Here is a 22108-nt window from a genome sequence, read left to right on the forward strand (position 1 = left end):
TAGGAAGCTATATAAAATGCCGGTTCCCAGGGCCCTGCCCAGCCAAACTCCTCCAGAAGTTCTGGGTGAGTCCTGAGAAGGTGAACTCGCCCTATTTCCACCCCCTCTACCATGTTTGGAAGTCCTGCTCTCAGGATGAGCCTCAATCATGGTTTCCCCTTAGAGCCACTTGGGAGCCCAGGCCGTACCCCAGACGAGCGAATCCAGAATCTCTGGGGCTGAGACCCAAGGCAGTAGCATGATTTAAAAATTCCCGAACGTGCAGCCAAGACTGAGAACCACTGCCTGCGCTGTCCTGTTTCTGGGAGAAGCTTCCCCTTTCCCTACACCTGCATCCACGATGACCAAGACTCGGACCTGCCCTCTCTCCCCACCCCCTCTGTTTCTCCTTGGCACCCATGCCTGTGCCTCCACGGTGACTTATTTCCATCTGCCTGGACTCAGACTAGGCAAGACTCTGTGGGACCTGGGACAGCGAATCCAGGCAAATCCACATCTCGGGTTAAAGCAGTGTGGCTGAATGTGAATACTAGGGACCGGATGCCGGAGGCTGTGCTCTGGCATCTGGGGCTGGACTGGATCTCCCTGCAGCTCTTCCAGCTGCGGGGTCAGGAGTTCTGCAGGTCACCACTTCCCTACCCTGTGCAAACCCTAAACTGCTGGGCCAGGGCAGGTCCCAGCCTGGGCTGCACAGGCTCACGCTGAGCGCTGGCTCCCATCTGCAAGTTGGTGGAAGGTGATTTCCCATTTGTAACAATTATCCACTTAATTGGGTTCCAGTAAAATCAGAGAGGATGCAGAGGGCTGTGTCTGTGTTGGTGCCCCTCCTTCTTCCTTCTGCACCTCAAAGAGAGCGCTGGGAGGATGACAAAAGGGCTTTATGCATCTGGAACGACCCCACCTTCTGTCAGGGGCGGGCAGGGCTGTCCTGGGCTTGGCCCCACCTGCCTGCCGCCTTCTGAGCCGCTCCCATGCCTGCATTTCTAATGGGGCTGGACTCATTCAGTGGTCCAGGCGGGTGCTGGGTGCCCGGGCAAGAGCCAATTCTTCTCATGCGCATCCCCCCACTGGGAAACTGGGCAGGGTTTCAGGGAACTGGGGAGGCAGAGGTAATGAGACTACTCCCATTGGCAGAGGGGAAGGGCCTCAGGGATGGGTTAAGTGGACCCAGGGCTTGCCAGCTGGGCTCACTGGGGGTCTCCAGGGCTGCCATGGGGTGACAGGGTGGGACAGATAACTCAGGGAGACACAGCTGCTCTCCATTCAACCAGCAGCTCACTTTGATATGTATTATGTATTATCCATATTCTATATAATTTATGTACTCTATACAACATTTCTCTAGCAAAAAAAAAAAAAAGAAAGAAAGAAAATCAGTGATTGAGTCTGATCATGTCACATCTCAGAAAGGGAAATTGAGGCCCAGAAGGGGGAAGGGACTTGCTCAAGCCTCAGCACCATTTTAGAGGCTAGGTGGCGAGGATCACCAGAGAGATGGTGGAGCTCCATGGGCAGGAAATGAGGAGGGGGCCGGACGGAAGGGTAAGCCAGCCAGGTCAGGGTCCCCCAGGGAGGACCTCCCTCCCACCTCCAGCCTCTGCTCCACAAGGGAGACCCTTCTCTGGTCCACACTGTAAAGAGGCCAGGAGGCCATGATGGTGACCAAGGGCTAAGGTTGGGTTCACGTCCATGGGGACTGCTGCTTCAGCTGGCCCTTTGGCCGGATGCCCTACCCCATGGAGAACCAGGACCACGTCTGGGGACTCTGGTCATAGGAGCGTATCAAAGGAGCCATCAACAGAAGGACACATGTTCAGTCAGCATCTGGTGCATAGTAGGTATCCAGGAAAGCTTTGTAGAATGAATGAATGAATGAATGAATGAATGAATGAATGAATGAATCGGTCAGTGAAATAGATTCCAGTCTAGGAACCAGGACCCAGATCTCTAATCCACGGTGAAGGCAATGAGGCTGTGTAAGGGAACTGGTTGCAGAACAAGGGAAGATAGGGGCTGAGGGGCCATTGAGTGCCCCCCACATCCCCACCTGGAGAGAATTCCCTGACTGATGGGGCAGGCACAGCCTCTTCCAGAGAAGCCCTGAGTCTGATAAGAGAGGCATAGTCTTCTCTGGAGGAGCCCCAGAGTGATGAGGGAGGCCCAGCTGTCTCCTGGGAGTGTCCCCAGTCTGGCGGGGGTGAGGGAAGGGAAAGGAATGGAAGGATGTTGCCGCCCTGAGAAGGGCCCTCTCTAAAGGCTGATGCGCCTGACTCGGGCAGCCTCCTGCCTGAGGGAGGAGGCAAGGCTGGGTCTCAGAGGCAATGCATCCCTTCCTGGGTTTGGAGCAGAGGGGCACGCATCTGAGCAGAAAGGAACTGGGAGCAGCGGCCAAGCAGGAGGTGAGCCATCGACATTCTGGTCAGGTAGCCAGTCGCTGAGTTATTATTATTTCTTTCTTTCTTTTTTTTCTTTGGAGCTACTTAGAGCAATTTACAGAAATCATTTAGGGGCCATTTAGGGAGAAAAGATGAAGACTTTTAAAGGCAGGGCCCAGGGATGGTTTCAGGCAGATCAGCTTTGCAGAGATCTGAAGGAGAATCTGGATTCTGAAGGGGGTGAGAATCTGGATTCTGAAGGGGAGGAGGGCTCTGGTCTGACACATCAGGCTGGGAGAACCCCAGGCAGAGCCAGGGTCCGAGGAAAAGGGATGGGGGCAGGGGGCTGAGACACACGAGAAGGAGGGCAGACCCACAGCAGCAGGTGAGCCAGCCTGCTTCCCCTTTTGTGATCGGGGCGCCTCATGGGTGAGCTGACCACACTGGGACTGAGCTGAACAGGTATGACACCTCCTCTATGACATTCGGGGCTGGACGAGGGGCCTAGAGCCACGGTCTCCAGAGCCAGGGTCCCATGCTGCCTCTTCCTCTTCGGTGAGCTGAGCCAACCACTTCTGTCTGAGCCTCAGTTTCCTCGTCCACATAATGGGCGTCATGATTGCCAGTTTCACAAGTGAGGCTTAGCTATGATAAGGTGATAAACTGTAACCATTCTTGAACTGCCAATGTCCCCAGATGCCTGGTCATGGTGGGGAACAGTGGGAAACCTCAAGGTTGAGAACCTGATCTTCACATACCCTCTCCCCCTGCCTACACCCTGATGGAGAAATCCTGCTTCGAGGGCTGGACAAGGACAAAACTGGCCTTCCCTGGGCTGGGGTCAGAGGCCAGAGCTGGATGCCTGGGGAATGCAGGTTGTGTGTGCGCACGTGTGCTGGTGTGTGTCTTCACACGTGTGTACGATGTGGAAGAAGGGAGTCCTAGGGAGGGGAACAGAGGGAAGATGAGAAAATCAATGGCGCATTTAGCAAAGTCTTCCCCGCAGTTCACATTTCACGCTGTTTGTGATGTGATTATTGGAGATGGAATCTGGTTACTCCGTGTAAACATCATGCCTGCTTGGGCCCGTCCCCCAGGTATGCCCCTGGGGGAGCTGGGGGGGGTAGCATCCTGACGTGTGACCAACCAGCTTCCTCCATCAACTGTTGGCCACGATGCCCCCCCAGCCTGCAACACCCTGATGTAAAACCCTGAAGACACAATAACAAGCCCACTGGCTTGGGAGCAGGGAGCTGGGTCTCAGGCCCGGCTCTCCCATGCCTGACCACTGTGCGCTGGACTAAGATCATGCCCTTCTCTGGACCTTAATCTCCCCATCTTTCATATAGAGGTAGTTCTAGGATGCGAAAGGCCTGAAACTCCCATCTACCTCTCCCTGAAGGACTCTGGTTTTCACTCTCCGTGAGCTCAAGTGTTCTGAGCAGGAGGGTGACTTGATTGTACCTGTGGTCTATAGCATCTCTTGGCAGAGGGGGAAGGAGTGGGGCCTCTGGGAAGCAGCTGGGAGCTGCAGCCTGCATGAATGAGAGTCCCCACGGCTAGCATGAATCACACCAGGGCCAGGGAGGAGCTGAGCGGGCTCCAATCTGGGCAGGGAATCTCCGAGAAGAAATGCAGAGGGTCCCCAGAGCACTGACTCGGGCCCAAAAATACCTCCAAGGGGAGAATATGGTAGGGCCCTTGGGGAGCACCCAGTCCTGCACCGTCCAGGATGGCGGCCACTTGCCACGTGCTGCTATTGAGTTATTAAAATGGGGCCGGTTGGTACCACCAGGTGCTGTGTAAAATGCCCAGGGGGTTTCAAAGATGTAACACAAAAGCAAAAAAAAAGAATGTAGAAATCTCATGAGTAATTGTTACATGATTATGTGTTGAAATGATCATCTTTTGAACATTTTGGTTAAAATATACTACTAAAATTCATTCCACCTGGTTCTTTTCACTTTTTCTCACGTGATAAGTAGAAAAATTGAAATTGTGTACGTGGCTCATGGTACGTTTCCCTTGGACAGCACCGATCCAGCACGGCGCCTAATTTCATAGGCAGGGCAACTAAACTCCAGCAGGAAGAAAGGATTTGTCTGAAGGCAAGCAGTTGGCTGACAGAACACCTGAGGCAGAGGAAGAGCGTGGTGGGAGGCTGGGGAGACGAGGGCGGGCTCTCTGGATGGATGGGGAAATCTGAGGGACTCCTAAGGGCTCACGCTGAATTGTAAATGGTCACAGAGACCATGCACTGAGCCCCGCCTCTTCTCCTTACCCAGCCCCTAACATCCCTGCAGGATGGGTACACTTTTCTTCCTGCTGTTTGCAGATGAGGAATCTGAGACAGAAGCGTGGGAGGAGTCAGCTCTGGGACCCGGGTCTCTGTGAGCTCTCAGGCTGCAGGAGGCACCAGAGCCAAGTGTTTCGGGGAAGCCTGGGCTCCGTGTCAGAAACTCCCTATATCCCTAGCCCTGATCTCTAGCAATGGCACAGGCTGCCTGCCCTGGTGCTGTACAGGTAGCCTGTATGCCCACCTTGGGGGTTGCTGGGGAGGACATGCAAATATTGGGAAGCCGTGGCCTCGGGGCCAGGTACCACCCAGGTATTGTGTGCAGGGGGCCAGCTGCGTTCCCAGGAATGCCTCCTCCACCCTGGGATGGACAGGCCCCAGAAGTAGGGGTGATGCTTGAGGCTACTTTCCTGGGGAGGGAAGGAGGGAGGCAGGGAGGGAGAGAGAGGGGCCAGCAGCTGGCCCCTGCTGTTTTTAAAATAAGCAGGCTGTTGCTAGGAGGCATTAAGGGTAAAAACAAAGAAAGAAAGAAAGAAAAAAGACCCCAAACAAAACAAAACAACCCAACCACCAGAAAACAGCTCTCCGGGAACTCTTTGGCACTGCCTTCAACGTGCTTCCTGGCAGTGAGGCCTGGCTCCGGGCAAGAAAGGAGGGAAACAAACCCGCCGACTCTGTTTCCTGAGCCCCTCCGGCAGGCACACAGCTTCTGGTCTGGGCACCTCCATGCACACCGGTATCTTATCGTTACAGAGGCCCAGCGGAGAGAGGTGATGCTACCGTGCCCATTCTGCAGATGGGGAAGCTGAGGCTCAGGGAGACAAGGCAGGCAAGTGCTCCTGGGTCACCTAGCTACACTGCAGCAAGGGCTGGGAAACCAACCCATCGACTCAAAACCCACTACAGTCTGACATGACTGGCTTCTTCTGAGACTTTCCTGAAGCCCAAACACTGACAGTGACCCTGGATGGATCTGATCCCTGAGCTCCTGGCTGCAGGGTGAGGAATGAGGAGGAAGGCTGGGCCTCTAGTCATAAGAGAGACCCTGTCTATCTCAGTTCTCCCACTGGGCCATCTTCCAGGACTCCTGACCAGCAAATAAAGACATCCCCATCCCCACCGAAAGGGATCAGCTCCATCTCCCTGGTTCTCAAAGTAGACTCTCTGCCATGTGGTGCTACCTCTGATGACTTCTAATGCTCATCCCCTAACCCCAGAGCCCTCACTACCAAATCAGCTACTGGAACATCTTCAGCTTTGTTCCAGGCTTCACGTTGCTCTCTGCCAACTTATTGTTGCTTGATCCCTGCTTCCATCAAGCCACTCCCTCACTCCTCAACACTCAACAGCTCCCCAGCTCTCCGTGGTGCACAGGATCGAAGTTCCGAGCAGTCTTAAGAAATCATCCAGGTAACTCTGTGTTTACCCACCCCAGCCTGCTATTCCCTCACGGGCAGCTGTGGCTCCTCCCGTGCTGTGCTCAGAGCCGGTAAGCCAGAGATCATCTTTTCCTTGAGGTTCTGTCATCCCTTGGGTATCGGACACACAGCGGATGCTGACTGATTAGAATTCTTGAAACTGGTTAAGGCCTTCTGAAGTGGCACCTCTTCCATGAAGCCTCCCCTGATCTCTCTAGCAGTTATGAAATTTCTCCCTTCACAACACTCTGTGACTGCATTTTATCACAATCTGTGCAGACCCGGCTCATCTCCCCAGGACACTGCCTTAGAAGCTCCTCATGGTACAAGCCCCGTATTTTCTTCATTTTCACACTTAACACAGTGCCTGGCATGTGCTAATAATATTAATAACAGTAATATTGAGAACTGTCATTTTCAGACACGTACTCTGTGCCAGGCACTATTCTAAATATTTGACTTAGAATGACTCACTGAATCATCACAACCACCAAGTTGGGTATTTTTATAATCATTTGCAGATGAGGAGACAGGCCTAGTGGTTAAGGAATTTGCCCAGAAATCACAAGGGAATGGACCAAGCTAGGCAGTGTGGCTTTTAGAGCAGAGTGCAGGGAAGAGGTGAGGATGAAGCCGGAACAGAACAGAGTCTACAGCCAGCTCCGAGGGAACGATCCCTAGTGCCCAGCATAGGGTGGAGCACATAGTAGGTGCTAAGGTAACTAGAGAGTTCAGACTTAGACTCAGGTGGGTGGTTGGAGGAGGTGGGGGTGCTGGGTGGGGAAAGGCTGCCCAGGCAGGAGGGCTGCATTGCCGCAGTGGGGAGCCAAGCCCTCTGGCTTCGCCAGCCCCACCCCCACCCCGCTTCTCACCCCATCACCTCCCCAGCTCCGGCCTCCCTTCCCCAGCATATCAGACTTCTCAGGCACAGGGCTGGCGGCTGGCGGCTGGTTGTTCTCCTGCCGAGAACAGCCACAGAAAATTGAGATCATTTCTCTGCTGTGTTGGCAGCTGAGAAAATGGCAATTTTTCCTATTTTCAACCCAAGAGTTCCTTCCTGTTGGACAAAGGCCCCACGCGCCTGTCTCTCCCCGGGAGAGACTGGGCAGGGGAAAGGCCAGTCACCCTGGGGCAGGTCGCCTCCTCTTTGGCTAAGAGGAGTGGGCTGCGGTGGTCAGGTGTTGGCAGGGGGCTGGTGGTGGGAGGAGGCGCCACCCACTGAGCACCTGCAGACATAAAACGGGGACAGGCAGAGGGGTCAAAGCAACAGGTAATCCTGAGTCTCCGCGGCACTTCTCAGAGATCCCAGCAGACTGGCTTTTGTATTCCTTGAACACAAGTCTGCAGACGTCCTGCCCTTCCCTACTCCCAGCTCAGACTGTCCAAACAAGTGCCTGTGATCTCCCTCGTCCCCGCCAAAGGCAGTTTTTTTTTTGTAAAGGTCGATACTTAGTTAAAAAATCAGAATCTGCAAAAGAAACCAAAGATTGCTTAGCATTCCAAATGCCCCAGTAGAGATGAGGACACTGGCATCCGGCCTCCATCACGGAGGCAAGGGTGCGGGTTTGAGCAAGAGAGGCTGCGGAAGCAGCTGGTGCCACAGCCCCATTTTACAGACAGGAGGCCCAAGGCCGCAGAAGAAACCTGGGCAGCCACACAGCTAATTTGTCTGGGCAGGTCTGGAAGCCAGGCTTGCGAATCCTTGGGTGGCCTCTGCAGCAGTCTGCCCCCTGCACATGCTGGTCCTGCTTCGGATGGGGTGGTCTTGGAGTGGCAGGAAAGACAGCCACAGCCAGGATATTGAGGAGTAAGGGGCTAAAGAGAGCAGACAGAGGTCCCCTCTGTGGTACCGTGGTGGGGTCCCCATCCCCATAAGTCTGGAGCTCTGCAAGCCTGCAGCTGCCAGCAGCTCAGGTCACTCCAGCTCCAAACCCTGCTATGGCTCCCTGTTTCACTCAGTGGACCAGTTCATCTTCTTACAAGGGCCTCCCTTCCCTACCCACCTCCCTGCGCCCTCCCCATCCAGCACTGCTCCAGCCTCTCTGGCTTCCTTGCTGTCTTGAATGGTCCAGCTCACTCCTGCCCTCGGACTGGTCTCTCTGTGATATTCAGATATTCGCTTAGTTTGCTCCCTCACCTCCTTCAGGTCTACTTTATAACACTTAAGTGATCATTCATTTTAATACTGCACAGCCCCTCCCAACACACACACACACACACACACACACACTTCCTAATTCCCATACCCTAACCTTTTTCTTATTTCCCGTAGTACCTGCTGCCTTCTAACATATCACACAATTTACTTGTTGTATGTATTTGCTATTTACTGTCTGCCATCCCCCTTCCCCTACAGAAATAAAGGCTCCATGAGTGCAGGGCTTTAGACTGCATTCACAGATTAAGACCAAGTGCCCAGAACACTGCCTGGCCCACAGGAGGCACTAGCTGAATGCTTGCTGAGTGTCAGGGAAGGGGTCTATGTGTACATGTACGTGCACGAGTGTACATTCATCAACTCATCTGACACATCATTAAATGCCTGCTTTATTCCAGGCATCCTGGTAGACCCCGGGAATACAGCGGGAGGGAAGAGGTCACACGCTTTCCAGGTCCATTCAAGTTTATGGCCAGCGGAGAGGCCAGGTGGTGCAGTTGACCAATAGGGCGAATCAGAAATGAGTGGCAGGGGATAGTGGGTAAAGAATCAGGGAGGGCTTCCAGGAGGAAGTGAAGAGACACTCTGGCCTGAAGAATGAGTAGGGGATGGGGTGTAAGAGTGTTCTGGTCAGAGGGAACAGCAGATACAGAGGCTCTGACATGGAAAAGAATGTAACTCATTCGAGGGACTGGAAGAAATTTTAGAGGGCAAGAGGGAGGGAAGCAGAAGGCAAGACTGGAAAGATCAGTGGGGTTGGATGGGTGGGTCTCGCTCAGGTATATGGGCTTGCCTCAGTTTTGCCCTCTGTAAAATGGGATCACAGTTGCCGTCTTCACCTGGCAGCCGCTAGGAAAATCAAATGAGCTCATGGATCTAAACTCCAAAGAATTGCTGGGACTCTCAAGTGTATCAGTGAGTGCCGGTGACCATGTGGGTGCACATTTGAGCGCACTGAGCTGCTCGCTCCCACCGACACCGTTCTCCGCTGCCTGCCCCTGTGACAAGTCTGCTGCATCATCTGAACCAAGCTGCCAAAAATACACTCACTTCTGGCCCAGAGCCAGGCTCCCCAACAGCCTGGAAGGCTGTGGGGAAGGAGCAGGAAGGCCTGCAAGGTGGGATCCTACAACCTCTGGGCAGAGGTGTCATCTTGTCTCTCACCATTGCATCCTCAACACGCAAGAGGACAAATGCCACCTCAGAGGGCTGGGGCTGTGCCTCCCTCGTCAGATAGGGGCCTCTCTGAGGACGAGACTGTCTCCTTTGTCACAGTGGGCACTCCTCTAGGGCAGGAACCCTTTCCCTTCCTCCCTTTTTCTCCCTCAGAAAAGCAGAGAGGTTGTCATTCAGTGGGACTGTGGCTAGTTCTCTTTAAGGCTTGGCCACCTCTGGGGCCATGTCCCTGGGGAGACATTTGGGCTTACGGGTGTCCTGGTGGCCTGTTTCTCTCCCAGGGTCAGGGGCCTGCCCTGTAGGGTCTGATGCTGTCCGGACCTGAATCCTAGGATGGGGATGTGTCTGAGAATCTGGACCATTTTGAGTGTCATCCATTTAGCAGGTGATCCTGGACACATCACTCTCCCAGCTCTGAGGATCCCGAGAAATGGGTCCAGGAAACGGAAAGAAGCTGCGAAATTCCGCTGGCAAGCACACACAGTCTGCCTGCCTGCCTGCCGCCTTCAGTTTGAACTGAACAGAAAGTCATTCAAGAGAAGAGAGTAACCAGTTGTCCAACCTTCCCGGGCCAAAAAGATGTGGGTGAGAATGTAGCAGGAAGAATTCAAGTTTGATAAAAAGCAGAACTTTCCAAAGGCAGATAATTATCTAGATAATTTAGATAAAAAGGACTTTTCTCCAATTACCTTTTCTATCTTTTTTTTTTGCACTGAATTATTATTCTTGCAATCATTCATTTGTGCAACAAGCATTGAATAATCCAGGTAATTGCTTCCATTTTCCAGTTCATCCTGCTGGGTTGCCTGCCTGCCAGCGGGGCCTGGGGCAGAGGGGCGGGAGGGGGGATTTGGGAAGGGGGTGGAGGGGAGATAATGACTCCTGGATCCTCAGCCTGCCTCCCAAGAGGAGTTTGTCCTCTCTCCGTTCCCTGCACCGTCCTCCCAGGTCTCGGTGCCTCCCACCCCCTGGCAGCCCAGCAGTCCTCCAGAGACTGATGCGGTAGCTGGCAGAGTGTTGGCGGTCCCTGATACACTGCGCCAACCTTGGGGACTGCTGGAGGATGGCACCGCCAGCTGAATGGATGATAAGGAGGCCCACTTTTCATTTAAAAAGAGAGAGCAGGAAAATAGAAAAAGAAATTTACTTGCCACCCCCCCAAAAAAAACTCCACAAACTGGTTCATTAATCTCTTATTAAAATTCTGTTCTAAGCACTGGCAAGGAAGAAGTAAGGAAGACCCTGGGGATGGAAAGGGGAAGAAAAATCATATCCACTTGTTAGCATCTGCTGCAGGCCTCCGCGGAAGGAGGCACGGGTGCGGGGCGGAGAGACAGGGAGGTAAACAGAGGCTTCTCCGTGGCAGAACAAGTGAGTTGGAAGGGGGCTTGGCAGGCATCACCCCCTCTCACTTGGCAGAGGAGAAAAACAAGACTTGGAGAGGGAGGTGACTTTCTTGTGGCTGTGCAGCAAATTGGTGACAAACTCAGGATTTGAACCCCAATCTGCTGTGTCCTGGGGACTCTGATTTCTAACTGCCCTGACTTTCTGAATCTGGGTCTTTTCCTCACCTCCCCAGCTGGATCCCAAGCCCATGATAAGGAACTGAGGAGCAGGTTTGGAACCCCTCCACGTGCCCTTGTAGTGCAAGGTTTATTAACACTACTGGGGACTGATTATCTTGACTGCTTAGGACAGGAGGCGAGCTTGAGGCCAGAAGTTTATCTTTGTACGAAGCCAAAGCTGCAGACAGAGGGGATGACAGAGGTGATGGAATTTTGTGAAGGGGCCGGGAGCAGACTGCCAATCTAGGAAACCACTCTGGGCTCTGGTGCTAGTCCTGCTGCCAGAATGAGCTGGCGGGATGACCTTGGCCGGCCCCCTTCCCTCTCTGAGTGTCCGTTTCTACAACCATGCAAAGGTTGGATTTGGAGGGTCTGTGATCTCTTTCCATTTCTAAGTTGTGAATGGACATCATTGTGGGCAGGGCAACAAAGACAGACCCCTCTCCCAGTCAGTCCCCTCTGTCCCAGGTTGGAGTTGGTGCCTCTCCAGGTCTCAAATTCTCCAGCTTCTCAAGCACTCACTTACCAATCCCAGGCCTGGGGTCTATTAGTTTCAGACAGGCCCTCACTGAGGGACTAGGAGATGCCCCGGTCCTGCCCTCACATTCCGAAGTGGCCTCACCTCCTGCAGCCAAGCACTGAGCTATCCTCAGGATGCATTCCAATAAAGCTCATTTTCTGTACCAAGTTTATAACACATCCCCACCTACTGGTCTTAAACATTAACAAGACTGTGTTGTGGCGTAGGGCTCCGAGTGGCCAGGAAGATGGGTGTGTGTGGGGAGGGAGGGAGAGGGGGGTGGAGCATCATTCCTCACTCCTAGCATCCAGGGAGCCTCCCAAGGCCAATGCCAACCCTGTCCTCCTGCGGCTTCCCTCTGCCTCTCCAAAGGAGGCCAGAGCTTGGCTAATCAGTGGGGTGGGGAGAGTACGTATGGATACAACCCAGAAGAGAAGCCAGGCTGGTGACCACAAAGGTGGGGACACATGCACTTGAGATCACGTATTCAGAGCATCACTACATTACATTCACATCCTACGGAGCTGTGTTGTAACATGTTACCCTAGACACGTGTACCCTATATGTACTGCTCAGAGGGTGTGGCCCGGCCCTGCCCACCCCCTTGCTCTCTTCCTGGTGCCTCTGTCTGTCTCCTCCCCCTCTCCTCTTCTCCTCTACACCCGGAGCTCCTTTTTCAATTGACACTGGGAGGTCCCCCAATAGAGTTGTCTTCCCACCCTATTCATTTCTTCTGAGCACCTACTATGCGTCAAGCTCTGGGAGGTGGAGCAAAAAATGTAGAAGACATGACTCCTGCCCTAAATGCAAATATGTGGGGATCGGTGGGGGGGTGCACATATAAATATGCCCACACATACCCTTCATGCACACACCCTGCAGCCCCTGAGGAGAGCCGGGAAGGCAGCACGAAGGGCCACGGCAGCGCCAGAAAGAGATCAGTTACTTCTGCTGGGGGTTGGAGGCTGCTGATGAGAAGCCATGGGGTAATCCAGGCAGAGTCCCTGGAGGAGGAGATGTTTCAGTTGGACTTTGAAGACAAAGTAAGGATTTCTGGAGGCAGGGTATTCCAGGTGGGGAGGTTGGTGGGTGCAAAAGGAGAAAGGCAGGAAGATGATCATCGCATGCATGGAGAGGATGGAGAGAGTGCAGTACCACAGAAGTGATGATATTGATCATAAAGGGCCTGGGATGTCAGAGGGTGGGGTGGGGCAAAGAGTGTATCCTTGATTCTACAAGCAGTGGGGAGCTAGTGAAGGTTACAGAGTAGGAGGCTGACATAATCAGTTCTCTAATAGGTTAAACCATCACCCTGCCTTGCTAAACTCCTATCTGAACTTAGAATGGAGCAGAAAGCCTCCCCAGAGACCAGATGCAGGAAAGTGGCCTTCTCAGATGCTCTCTGGCAGAAGCCCTGAGACTGGGAGCAGCACAGGGGTTGCCACCCCAGAGGCTGAGCTGGGCCCTGAAAGGTAGCGGGGCTCCATTCTCACAGGGTATCTGCCCAGCAGTCCTGGCAGAAAGTGAGAAGGGGAGGGATGGGCCAGAGGCCACAGTGCTTGGGGAAGATGGGGAACATGAGGGAGGCAGCCCAAGGTCACCCTGCTCAATGGCGCCAGAATCAGAAACCCAGGCTATTTGGCTCCTGGTCTGGCTGTGTGGTCAGATCCCTGGGGCCTTAGGAGCCTGCCAGGCATGGAAAACCGCAAATGCACCCCCACCCCAGCATCTTCAAAGAGCCCAGAAATCCCAAGCAAAGCTTAGCTGAAGTGAGACTAAATCCATGTATCTTTTCCTTGACTGAGGGATGGTTTCGGTGGGTGGGTGGGTGTTAAGGTATTCCAGAAGGAGGAAGGCTCAGGGGAGATGGGGTTTTAGGGGGGAGAAACTTCTGTGATTTTGGCCTTATCCATGGGGGGGGTCCCCAAACATTAAGCATCTGCTGAAACCTTTCCCTAAGAATGCGGAGACTGAGAAATGGGATGGGAATTCAGGGAAGAAACTTGGAGAGGGAGACAGATAATCAGGAGGGGGAAATGCCTGCCCAGTGGGGGACCCCTGCCCTACCTCCTCCTCAAACAGCTTCTTTCTAATCGCCAGCCTATCCTGGGCCCTGGGTGTACCAGGCACTGCGCTAAGCGCTGGCTGGGTGGGGGACAGAGAAGAAGCCTACACCACCTGCCTCCGCCACTCCAGGACTGACAGGCTGCAGAGCAGGCACTGATACCTAGAAGGCAGATTTCTAATACTCCAAGAGAAGCAATGCCCAGATAACACGGCCCTACTCCAGCTGGGGTTTAGGAAGCAGACAGGATTCTGGCAGAGGGAAGGGGGAAAGGACCCTTAATCCCAGGCTGAGGGGTCAGGAAGGTGGGCAGTGGAAACCTAGTAAGACAATCTGAGCTGCACAGAGGTGAGGTCATGGCTGGGTTTTTGGAAGGGAACTCAAGACAGCAAGATGCAGGAGGGTGGGGTTGGGGGCAGAACCACGCCTAGACCCAGACTTGAACTGGATTTTCCCTCCTGCTGTGCCCTCAAACTCCCTGTTCACCAGGTCCAGGTCACAAGCACGGCCCTGGCAGCTCCTGTGCGCAGACATCCAGAGGCAACCTCCCCATCTCCTCCCCACCCTCTGTCTTGCACAGGGAGCCTGAGATTTCTGGTTCCCAGCTTCACTTCCCCTGCCCATTCTTCTGATAAAGAACTGAGGTTGGCTGTGCCTGGTGAAATAAATGCAAAAATACCTCCCATCGCCCCCTCTCCTCCCGGCGGAGAAAAGCCAATCTACCCATAGACAGAGGTCAGCCAGTTCCCCAACCGCTCCTAGCCTCAGAACTCTAGATTCCCGATTCCTTTTCTTATTCTTTCAACCTTGAGAACGCGTCTTGGTCAGGAGAGCTGGTTAGACCTTGGGCGCGCTCACGACCGGCCTGGGCAGGCTCCTAGGGACCGGGCAGATGTGGGCAAAAGCTAAGCACCACACATCGAAGGATCCTTCACCAACGCCGAGCGCCCACTGTCCCCTCCATCTAAGCCCGTCTCCAGCCTGTCCAGGCTCACCCTTCAGCGTGGGACAACCAAGTCCCCCGCCTCTTGCAGGTCTGCTGGTTTCCTGTTGGGAGTGGGTAGCTAACCTCTCTTCTCCATCCTCCCCCCCCCCCCCAGCTCTCTCCCTCTCGGGTTCCGTCAGCCCCTCGCCTCCTGGAGCGTCTCCAGCTTGCGGAAGGCCCGCTGCAGCCTCCTTCCGTCGGATCTGACTTCCCGCTCTGGGGGGCTGGTCCGAGACCCTCGGTCCCCTACCCGTATCCCTGCTGTCCCACTGCCAAAGCGCGCCAACGGCCCCTCCCTCTCTCATCCCCTTTACCGCGGAGCCCGGGGCGAGCCTGGGGAGCAGACGCAACAGATTGCAGAACGCGAGAGCGCGGAGCCGGCTCCCTCTGCCCGCCGCCCGCCGCCCCGGCCTGCACCCGATGCTCAGACCCCCGCCCTCCGGCTCGGCTAAGCCGGCCATTTAGATGCAGCTCACAGGACGGCGGGCAGGCGAGTCGCCGCGGCTCCCCGGGCCCCTGTCAGTCCACTTCCCTTCTCCAGGACCGCCGCAGGAAGCGAGGCAGCGGGCAGCACGGCCCCGCGTCGGCCTGCGCGCCAGGGGCGGGGGAAGACATGATCCCCGCGGACCCCAGCAGCCCCCAGTCCCGCCGGCTGCCGGGTTGGGAGTGGAAAGAGGGGCGGCCAGGACGCGATCCAGCAGATCCCTCGGGTCCCTTTAGATTACCGTGGGCGGACACGCCCCCAGACTCCGGGGTTTAGACCCTTTTTTCTAACCAGTAGAGGGTTGGAGTGACACCCCCCGCCCTTTTCCGGGTCCGGATTTGGTCCCCAGGGCGGGGCTCGCAGCCTCCGCTCCCACCAAAGCGCTTGGGGGTTGGGGGTAAGTAGAACTGCTGCCCGAGATGCCAAGCTGGGAGCGGCGGCTGCGAGTCCATGGGATGGGGGTGCGCTTTCTCCAGTCTCCTCTCTGCCAGCTCCAGCGGCGCCCGCTGCATCTTCACTCCCGAGTCGGCGCCGCGACACTTACCGTGGGCGAGCAGCGCGGAGAGGCAGAGCAGGGCGGCGCCGCCGCGGCCCGACATCCCTGGGGCCATGGCCGAGGCGGGAGTGGGAGGGGGCCGAGGGGACAACAGTCGACGACGACTTGGCCCCAGGCTGGGCTTGGTCACATCCAACTTAGAGTGGCCCTGGAGCCCGGCTGTCTCTGCTGAGGCTCTGGGGGCCAGGGAGTGCAATTCGAGGACACTTTGAGGGGAGGGGGCGTCCCAGGCGCCGCCGGCTACACCCTCGGAACTGGTGGGGGCGCAGCTCCAGGCGGGAGGAGCCTCCACCTCCCCCGGCTGGTGCCCCCTGCAGGATCTGTGCGGCGAGTGGGGAGCCGCACGTGCGGTCCCGGGGCCGGGTGGCGCCTCGCGAGCTGCCTAGAGCGAAGTGTCGATTCCCCCAGCCCCGTGGCCCAGCTCAAATCCGAACTCGCTCGAGGGTATAGATTTCCAACGCAAGCCCCAGTTTCTTCGGTTTTGGTGGTAACCCCACATGGATAGTGCGACTTCCTTCCTCCAAGCTCTCTGCAGCAGCTCCAGCATAAAAATCCCAGGTTAGGTGCAAATGAATGATGTCTTTCGCAAAGAAAGAGGAATATCAGGCAACTTTAATCCATCTCGAGAAGGAAAAGTTTCCGTGCAGTGTTGAGACCGGTGACGCGGGTCACCACCACCCTAGGCAACGCCCGGTCAGAATGCCCGACGCTGGCGGTCAGCAGTGTGTCCCCTCGCCGAACTCGCTGCTCGGCTCCGGCGCGCTCTCTCCAATCTCGACCAGGGCCTGGACTCCACACAGGCAGGCTCAGCGCCGCCTGCCCCAGCAGTGGCTTTGCGGCTGGGGCGACGGCGGCGCGGCCGGAACGGGCTGCCCCATGGAGATGGGGTCTGGAGAAGCGAGGGAGCGGGAAAGCCAGCTAAATGCGTCTGACCCCAGCCCTTCCTGCCCCGGGGGCCGACTCCAGCCTCCCAGGCGTGAGCGTAATAGGATAGAGAGGGGCTTGGCCAGCCCGCGGCAGCCCCGGGCCGCCCCGCTCTCCTCCCAGGTCTCGCTGTCTCAGCAGAGGGGCGCGCTTCTCCGCTTCCCTCCTCGCCTTCCCCGGGGGGACCTGCACAAACCTTGAACTTTTCTGGGGTTCAGAGTCTCCGACGTCTCCTTCTCGCTGCCGCCCCTGCCCTGCCCCCGGACGCCCAATGTCTCGGTGCAGCTGGGCATCCGCTCTCTCTTGGAGTCAGTTTAGGTGAGCGGAGCGCCGCGCCAGCCCGGGCTGCGGGTGGCGAGACCCGGGCGCCACGCCAGGGTCCGGGGCACCGGGCGCCCGCGCAGCCCGCGGCCAGGGAGGAGGCAGCTGGCGCCTACGGGGCCGAGCCGTGTGGAGGTGCCGGCAGGGGGGCCGACTCCCCATGGACGAGTATCTGGGGAGAAGAAGAATCAAAGAGCAAAAGGGAAGAGGAGGTGGGGGGAGCCACAGTTGCACGAAGCAGCCGCCGCCGCCGCCGCCGCCGCCTCGGCGATCGCGCCGGCTGCTCCGCCGTAAATGATTCGAGAGAGAGAGACACACACTCGCGTTCGCCCGCCCTCCTCCCCCGTCCGAGATTCAGCGCCCACCCCGGCAGTAGCTGGCGCGCTCGTTCCCTTTCCCTCCCCTCCCAGATTCCCCGCGGTCACGTGGTCCCGGAGCGCGCGGCCCACGACTTGCGCGCCACGGAGAAAACCCCCCTCCCCAGCTTCCCCTCCCCTGCCCACGTGTCCATTCCGCATTCCCAGCCTAGGGGCGCGCGCGGCTCCTTAATGAGACTTGGGCAAGGGCCGATCTCGCGATTCCGCTCGCCCCTGTTTTATTTTTCCTCCCCAGTGCGGGCTAGTGCTGGGGCCCGAGTGGGGCCGGCCGGCTGCAGCGGCTGCATTTCCCCGGGGTAGACGCCACCGCAGCTACCGATGTCGCTTTTCAAAAGATGCACGCGCCCTACCGGGCGCCGGAGGTGTTTTACAGCCGCTCGGCCAGAGGCGTGGGTAGAGGGTACCCTATCGCCACCCTCAGAGTCTACGTGGGGCTCCACGGAACCCTTGGTGGGGATCAGCAGCGCTGCCGCGCCCTGCCCCCCTCGGGCCCGCTCAGCGTCGTCTGGGGCTGGGTCGTGGGCGCAGCTCCAGGAAAACCTGTCCGCTGCTAGGGGTGGAGGGGCGCGGAGAGCAAGGGACGTGCCTACCTACAAGTTGTTTTGCAAACCTTTAAAGAGCCATGGGATGGGGGTGGGGAACTGCCCTCTTGCATACTCACCCAGGTACCTGCTGATGAGGGGGAGGGGTGGCTGGGGTGGCATTCTTTCCCACCTTCAGGCCCCTTCCATTAGAGCGCAACCTAGATCAGACCAGACAAGTCAACTGTCAACCGTCAGCCAGGCATTGAATCAACAGCAATGATTTTACAGCATCGTTGGGTATCATGCCCCAAACCCCAAGGTTCAGGTCTCAATCCCACTCTATTCTGGAGGAAGAGGGTCTTCAACCCTATGGACACAGTTTTTTGGGGGGGAGATACGGATCTTGAGTCAACCCCATACCTCTTCACTCGACCAGACAGTGTGGGAAGAGGTAGGTCAGAGCAAGGCCAGCTGAGGCACTTAACTCTCTGTCCCTCATCTGCCTGATTCGGTCCTAGACCTCTTGACATTGAGTTTCCTTTTCATACAGGAAAGTGACATTTTCTTTTTGGAAAATGGGCTTGGGCCGTTCCTGGAAGCCTCTCTCCTCCCTGGCTGCTGGCTGTTTCTGCTTGGTACTGGGGCCTGTGGAGAATGGCTCTTGCCCCTCCCCCACCTCCGCATCTGTCTGGAGCTTGGCGGTGCAGCGCAGGCAGGGCTGGCCTGGCTCTTGGAGGCCCTGGGGATGGAAGGTGCTGGAGTCGGCAAGGAAGATGATTCTCATTAGGCCCCTAATGCCTGATGGCAATTAATGTCACCCAAGGGCTTATTAACCATCCCACTGAGAGGTGAGCCAGTAATCAGGCTGTGTGGGAGGGAGGAAGGGGGAGAGAAAGCACCTCCTGAGACAAGGTGGGGTCCGGGAGGAGAGGAGGAGAGCAGGGAGGTCTCCCACCTCTGCCCACCTCCCCACAAGGAAGGGGCACACGGCCTGTAAAGAGTAAGTCCAGAGGACAGACACAAAATGCTTTTCCGAGCTTAGGATCCACTGCCCCAGTGATGCAGGTCAGCAATTTCAGCCCACTCTCCCTGCCTCCTCCGGAGACTGAGCACAGTGTTCCAGTTCTTTCTACCCCCACCCATAGCTCTTAGGTAATGGGGAAGGAGCCTCTCTTTGCCCACTCAGTTTCCCCTCCTCCCTCCTCCCTCCTTCCCTCCCTCCCTTCCACAACAGTACCTTGACTGTTTCTGACATCGCAGCCACTGCTCACAATAGTGAGCAAGACAGACCTAGCCTGTCCTCATGGAATTTACATTCTGAAGGGGAAGACAGACACTTGACTTATAATTAATTACAGTTGTTACAAGTTATGTGGCATAAAAATGCATGCATTTTTGCTCATCTTATGGAGACGACTGAGGCGAGACCCAGGGTCAAGGATTGCGGCAGGGTAGAGGGCAGCCTGTTCTCATTAGAAAATGTAATTTCCGGTACCTCCCACGTGGATCTACCTTTGTGGACCACCCTTCTGCCGGGGCAGCATGTCTGATCATTCCCTGATCCTCTAAATGGCAGATCTCCCTCCCTTCTCCAGGGAAGCGAAGGGCTGCTGATGGCCCACCTGAGGAATAAAATGCCCAAATTACTCTTAACTCCAGTGCCCATGGACTTGTTACTCTTGGCAGTGCCAGTTCTAGGGCTCAGGGGGAAATCAGTTGGCGTTAGATAGACACATGAGATAGTCATCTGCCCCAGCTATTCCAATCCTATGTGTCATTGACCTGGGAAAGGTGCTCATACCTTCCCTTGGGCTTTTCCTACCACGCCCACAACTTCACCTGTGAGGCTTAGGTCTGGATCCCAACTAGCAGTGCTGGGTCACGCCAGGGTCAGAGGTCAGAGGAGCAACCCCTGGGGGAGCCCATACTGGAGAGAGGATCTGACAGGTGTGTACCCTGAACCTTATTTGTTAAGATGGTGGCATCTCCCTTCTGTGGTTCCCATATTGTTTGGGGCCAAGTAACTTTCTAGCTAAAGGACTGGCAATGGTGGGGGTTTTCTTGATCCCTAGTTCCTGGGTGATGCCTGGAACAGCCCCCGCCTCCTGCCAGGCAGCCAGGCCAAAGTTGGCCCCCTGTGCCCTGCATGGAAGCCCATCAGAGACCCACATAGAAACTGGCCCCTGCTTTCTCCTCTGCCTGACCTGCCATCACAGTTGCCCTGGCGACATCTGCTGTGCCAGTGTGCCCCTGTTTTTCGGGACACCTGCCTGTAGGAGGAGATAGGACAGGTCAATGTGGGCCTTCACTAAAGGGAAGCTCCTGGAATCCCCCTGGAATCATAGTCTGGCTCAGCTGGAGAGGGGCTCAAAGATTCCCTAAGCTAGCCCTCTCATTTTATAGCTGCAAAAACTGAGGCCTATTCATTCAGTCATTTTCTAAAATACTTTGACTTTTTAATGGAGCTCTAAATTCTTTGTGAAGCATTATGTTTGGTACTAGAATACACAGGTTGAATAAGACAGACAATACCCAGACGGGGAAGTTCAAGAGCTTAGTTCCACAAACCCATGTTGAGCACCTAGTCTTATTAATAGCTGACATGAAAAGGCTGGGTGTGTGTTACGTGCCTGGCACTATGCGGGGCATTTTGCATGCATTATCTGGGTCCTGTTAAGTAGATACTATTATTATTATTATTGCTATTTTCCCGATAAGAAAATTGGTGTTCAGAGAAAGTAAGTTTCTTGCCTAGGGTCACACAGCTGGAGAGTGGCACAGCCGTGATGAAGGTTTGTAACCCACTTAACCACTTTACTATGAGGTGTAAGTTCCCAGGGTTAGAGAGATGACAAAGCTACTGCTCTTGGCTGGAGAAGCTCACGTTCGGTGGCAGAAACAGGCCATTCAGTGTGGAGGTGGATGGGGGCAGTGCTGTGGACACCAGCACAGGGTTCTAGGGCACAGGAGCCCCTAATGAGAAAGTAGTGTTCCCTCCACAGCCTCCCTTTCATCAGCTCCCAGACTCAAACCTACATGCTGTTAAATACACACCCTGTTAATACACAGTCCTGCGTACGTGTAGCCTCAATCCTGGACCAATTTGCCTCCCCCTGCAGGCTGATCTCCCAGCTCAGATTCTACGACTGATACTGATCTTCAAGCCAGGAGAATGTTAGCAGCTCAGGGCACGTGCTCAGGGTCTCACCTCTCCAAGCCTCAGTTACTTCATCTGTTAAATGTGGATAATCCCACGAACCCCCCCGTCACTCACCAGTTAATGCATACTGCTTGCCCAATAGTGCTGGGCAAGATGCACACTCTAATGTTGTCTGTTACTATTATTGAAACCACGGTACTCACTATGATCTACAAGGTCCTAGATGATTTCACCCCTCATTGTTACCACTCTCCTTCTATTTTACTACACTGGAGCCACTCCTTACTATTCCAGCCTCAGGGACTTTGGATGTGCTGTTCCCTCCACCTGGCGTGCCTTTCCCCTAGACCTTGCGTCTTACTTCTTTACTTCCTTCAGGTCATTGCTCAACTACTACGTCCTCTGAGACACCTTCCCTGACCACCTGATCTAAAGTAACACAGCTACCACTATGCCCCATTGCCCCATCCTCTTGCCCTGCTGTAATTTGATTCAGAGCAGTTGACATATAATTTTCCAATGTGTTTGTTTAATCTGTCTCCCTTGATAAAATACAAGCTCCCCAGAGGCCAAGATTCTTGTATGTGAACTGTTCACCAGTGTATCCCCAGTGCCCAGAATGGTGCCTAGTATACGTGGTCAACAAAATAGATGGATGGGATTATTTATCTGCATGCATTTATTTTAATAATTGGGTCATTGATCTTACCCAGTCCTTGTCATCAGGTTTTGGGTCCGAGTTGACATAAGGGCCCTGCCTGGCACCTCACTCCCCTGACCTTCCAGATCCTGGGAGGCCACCTTCGCCCTGGATGCTCCTCCGATTGTCCCACCTCTTACTGTGCCTTTTTCCCTGCCAAGGCTGGAGTTTGCTCAGCCGCCATGCCAACGTCACCCTGACTGGTGGGGCTTAGCCTGGGACCTGACAGCCTTCAGGAGAGAGCCATCTGCATCTCCTACTGTTCCCCAATGGGAATCCTCTGCCCCTGCCAGGCCAAGCTGGCCACCAGCATCACCAGGAGCGTCCCTCTTTATGCCAGGCTAATTTCTCCCTCCACACTTTGCCTTGTGCTGTACCCTCTGCTTCATCAGTGCTCTTCTCCACCAATTAAAATCCTATGCATCTTAACTTTTCAGTTCAGGAGTCTTTCCAGACTCCATGTGATGTGGTTACATGAGCTCATGGGAAAAAAGGGACAAACAG

At 55.3% G+C, this 22108-nt stretch overlaps 1 protein-coding gene across 2 annotated transcripts in view; it reads right to left on the reverse strand.

Annotated features, from left to right (window-relative positions):
• The window catches only part of TMEM132E (transmembrane protein 132E), a 52245-nt gene extending 35017 nt beyond the window's left edge, over positions 1-17228 (reverse strand). Inside the window, exons 1-2 of one of the 2 annotated variants that reach the window (XM_072938942.1) lie at positions 17209-17228; positions 15587-17015 (exon numbers count right to left, since the gene is read on the reverse strand). In XM_072938942.1, the coding sequence (XP_072795043.1) occupies positions 15587-15653 (67 nt within the window). In that variant the 5' untranslated portion in view covers positions 15654-17015; positions 17209-17228. Of the gene's footprint in view, positions 1-15586; positions 17184-17208 lie in introns of those variants that run through there. The other variant, XM_015245863.3, reaches the window with a different exon arrangement.
• Between the last annotated feature and the right edge of the window lie 4880 nt (positions 17229-22108).

This window comes from Vicugna pacos, chromosome 16, assembly GCF_048564905.1.
Source record: "Vicugna pacos chromosome 16, VicPac4, whole genome shotgun sequence".
Taxonomy (NCBI): domain Eukaryota; kingdom Metazoa; phylum Chordata; class Mammalia; order Artiodactyla; family Camelidae; genus Vicugna; species Vicugna pacos.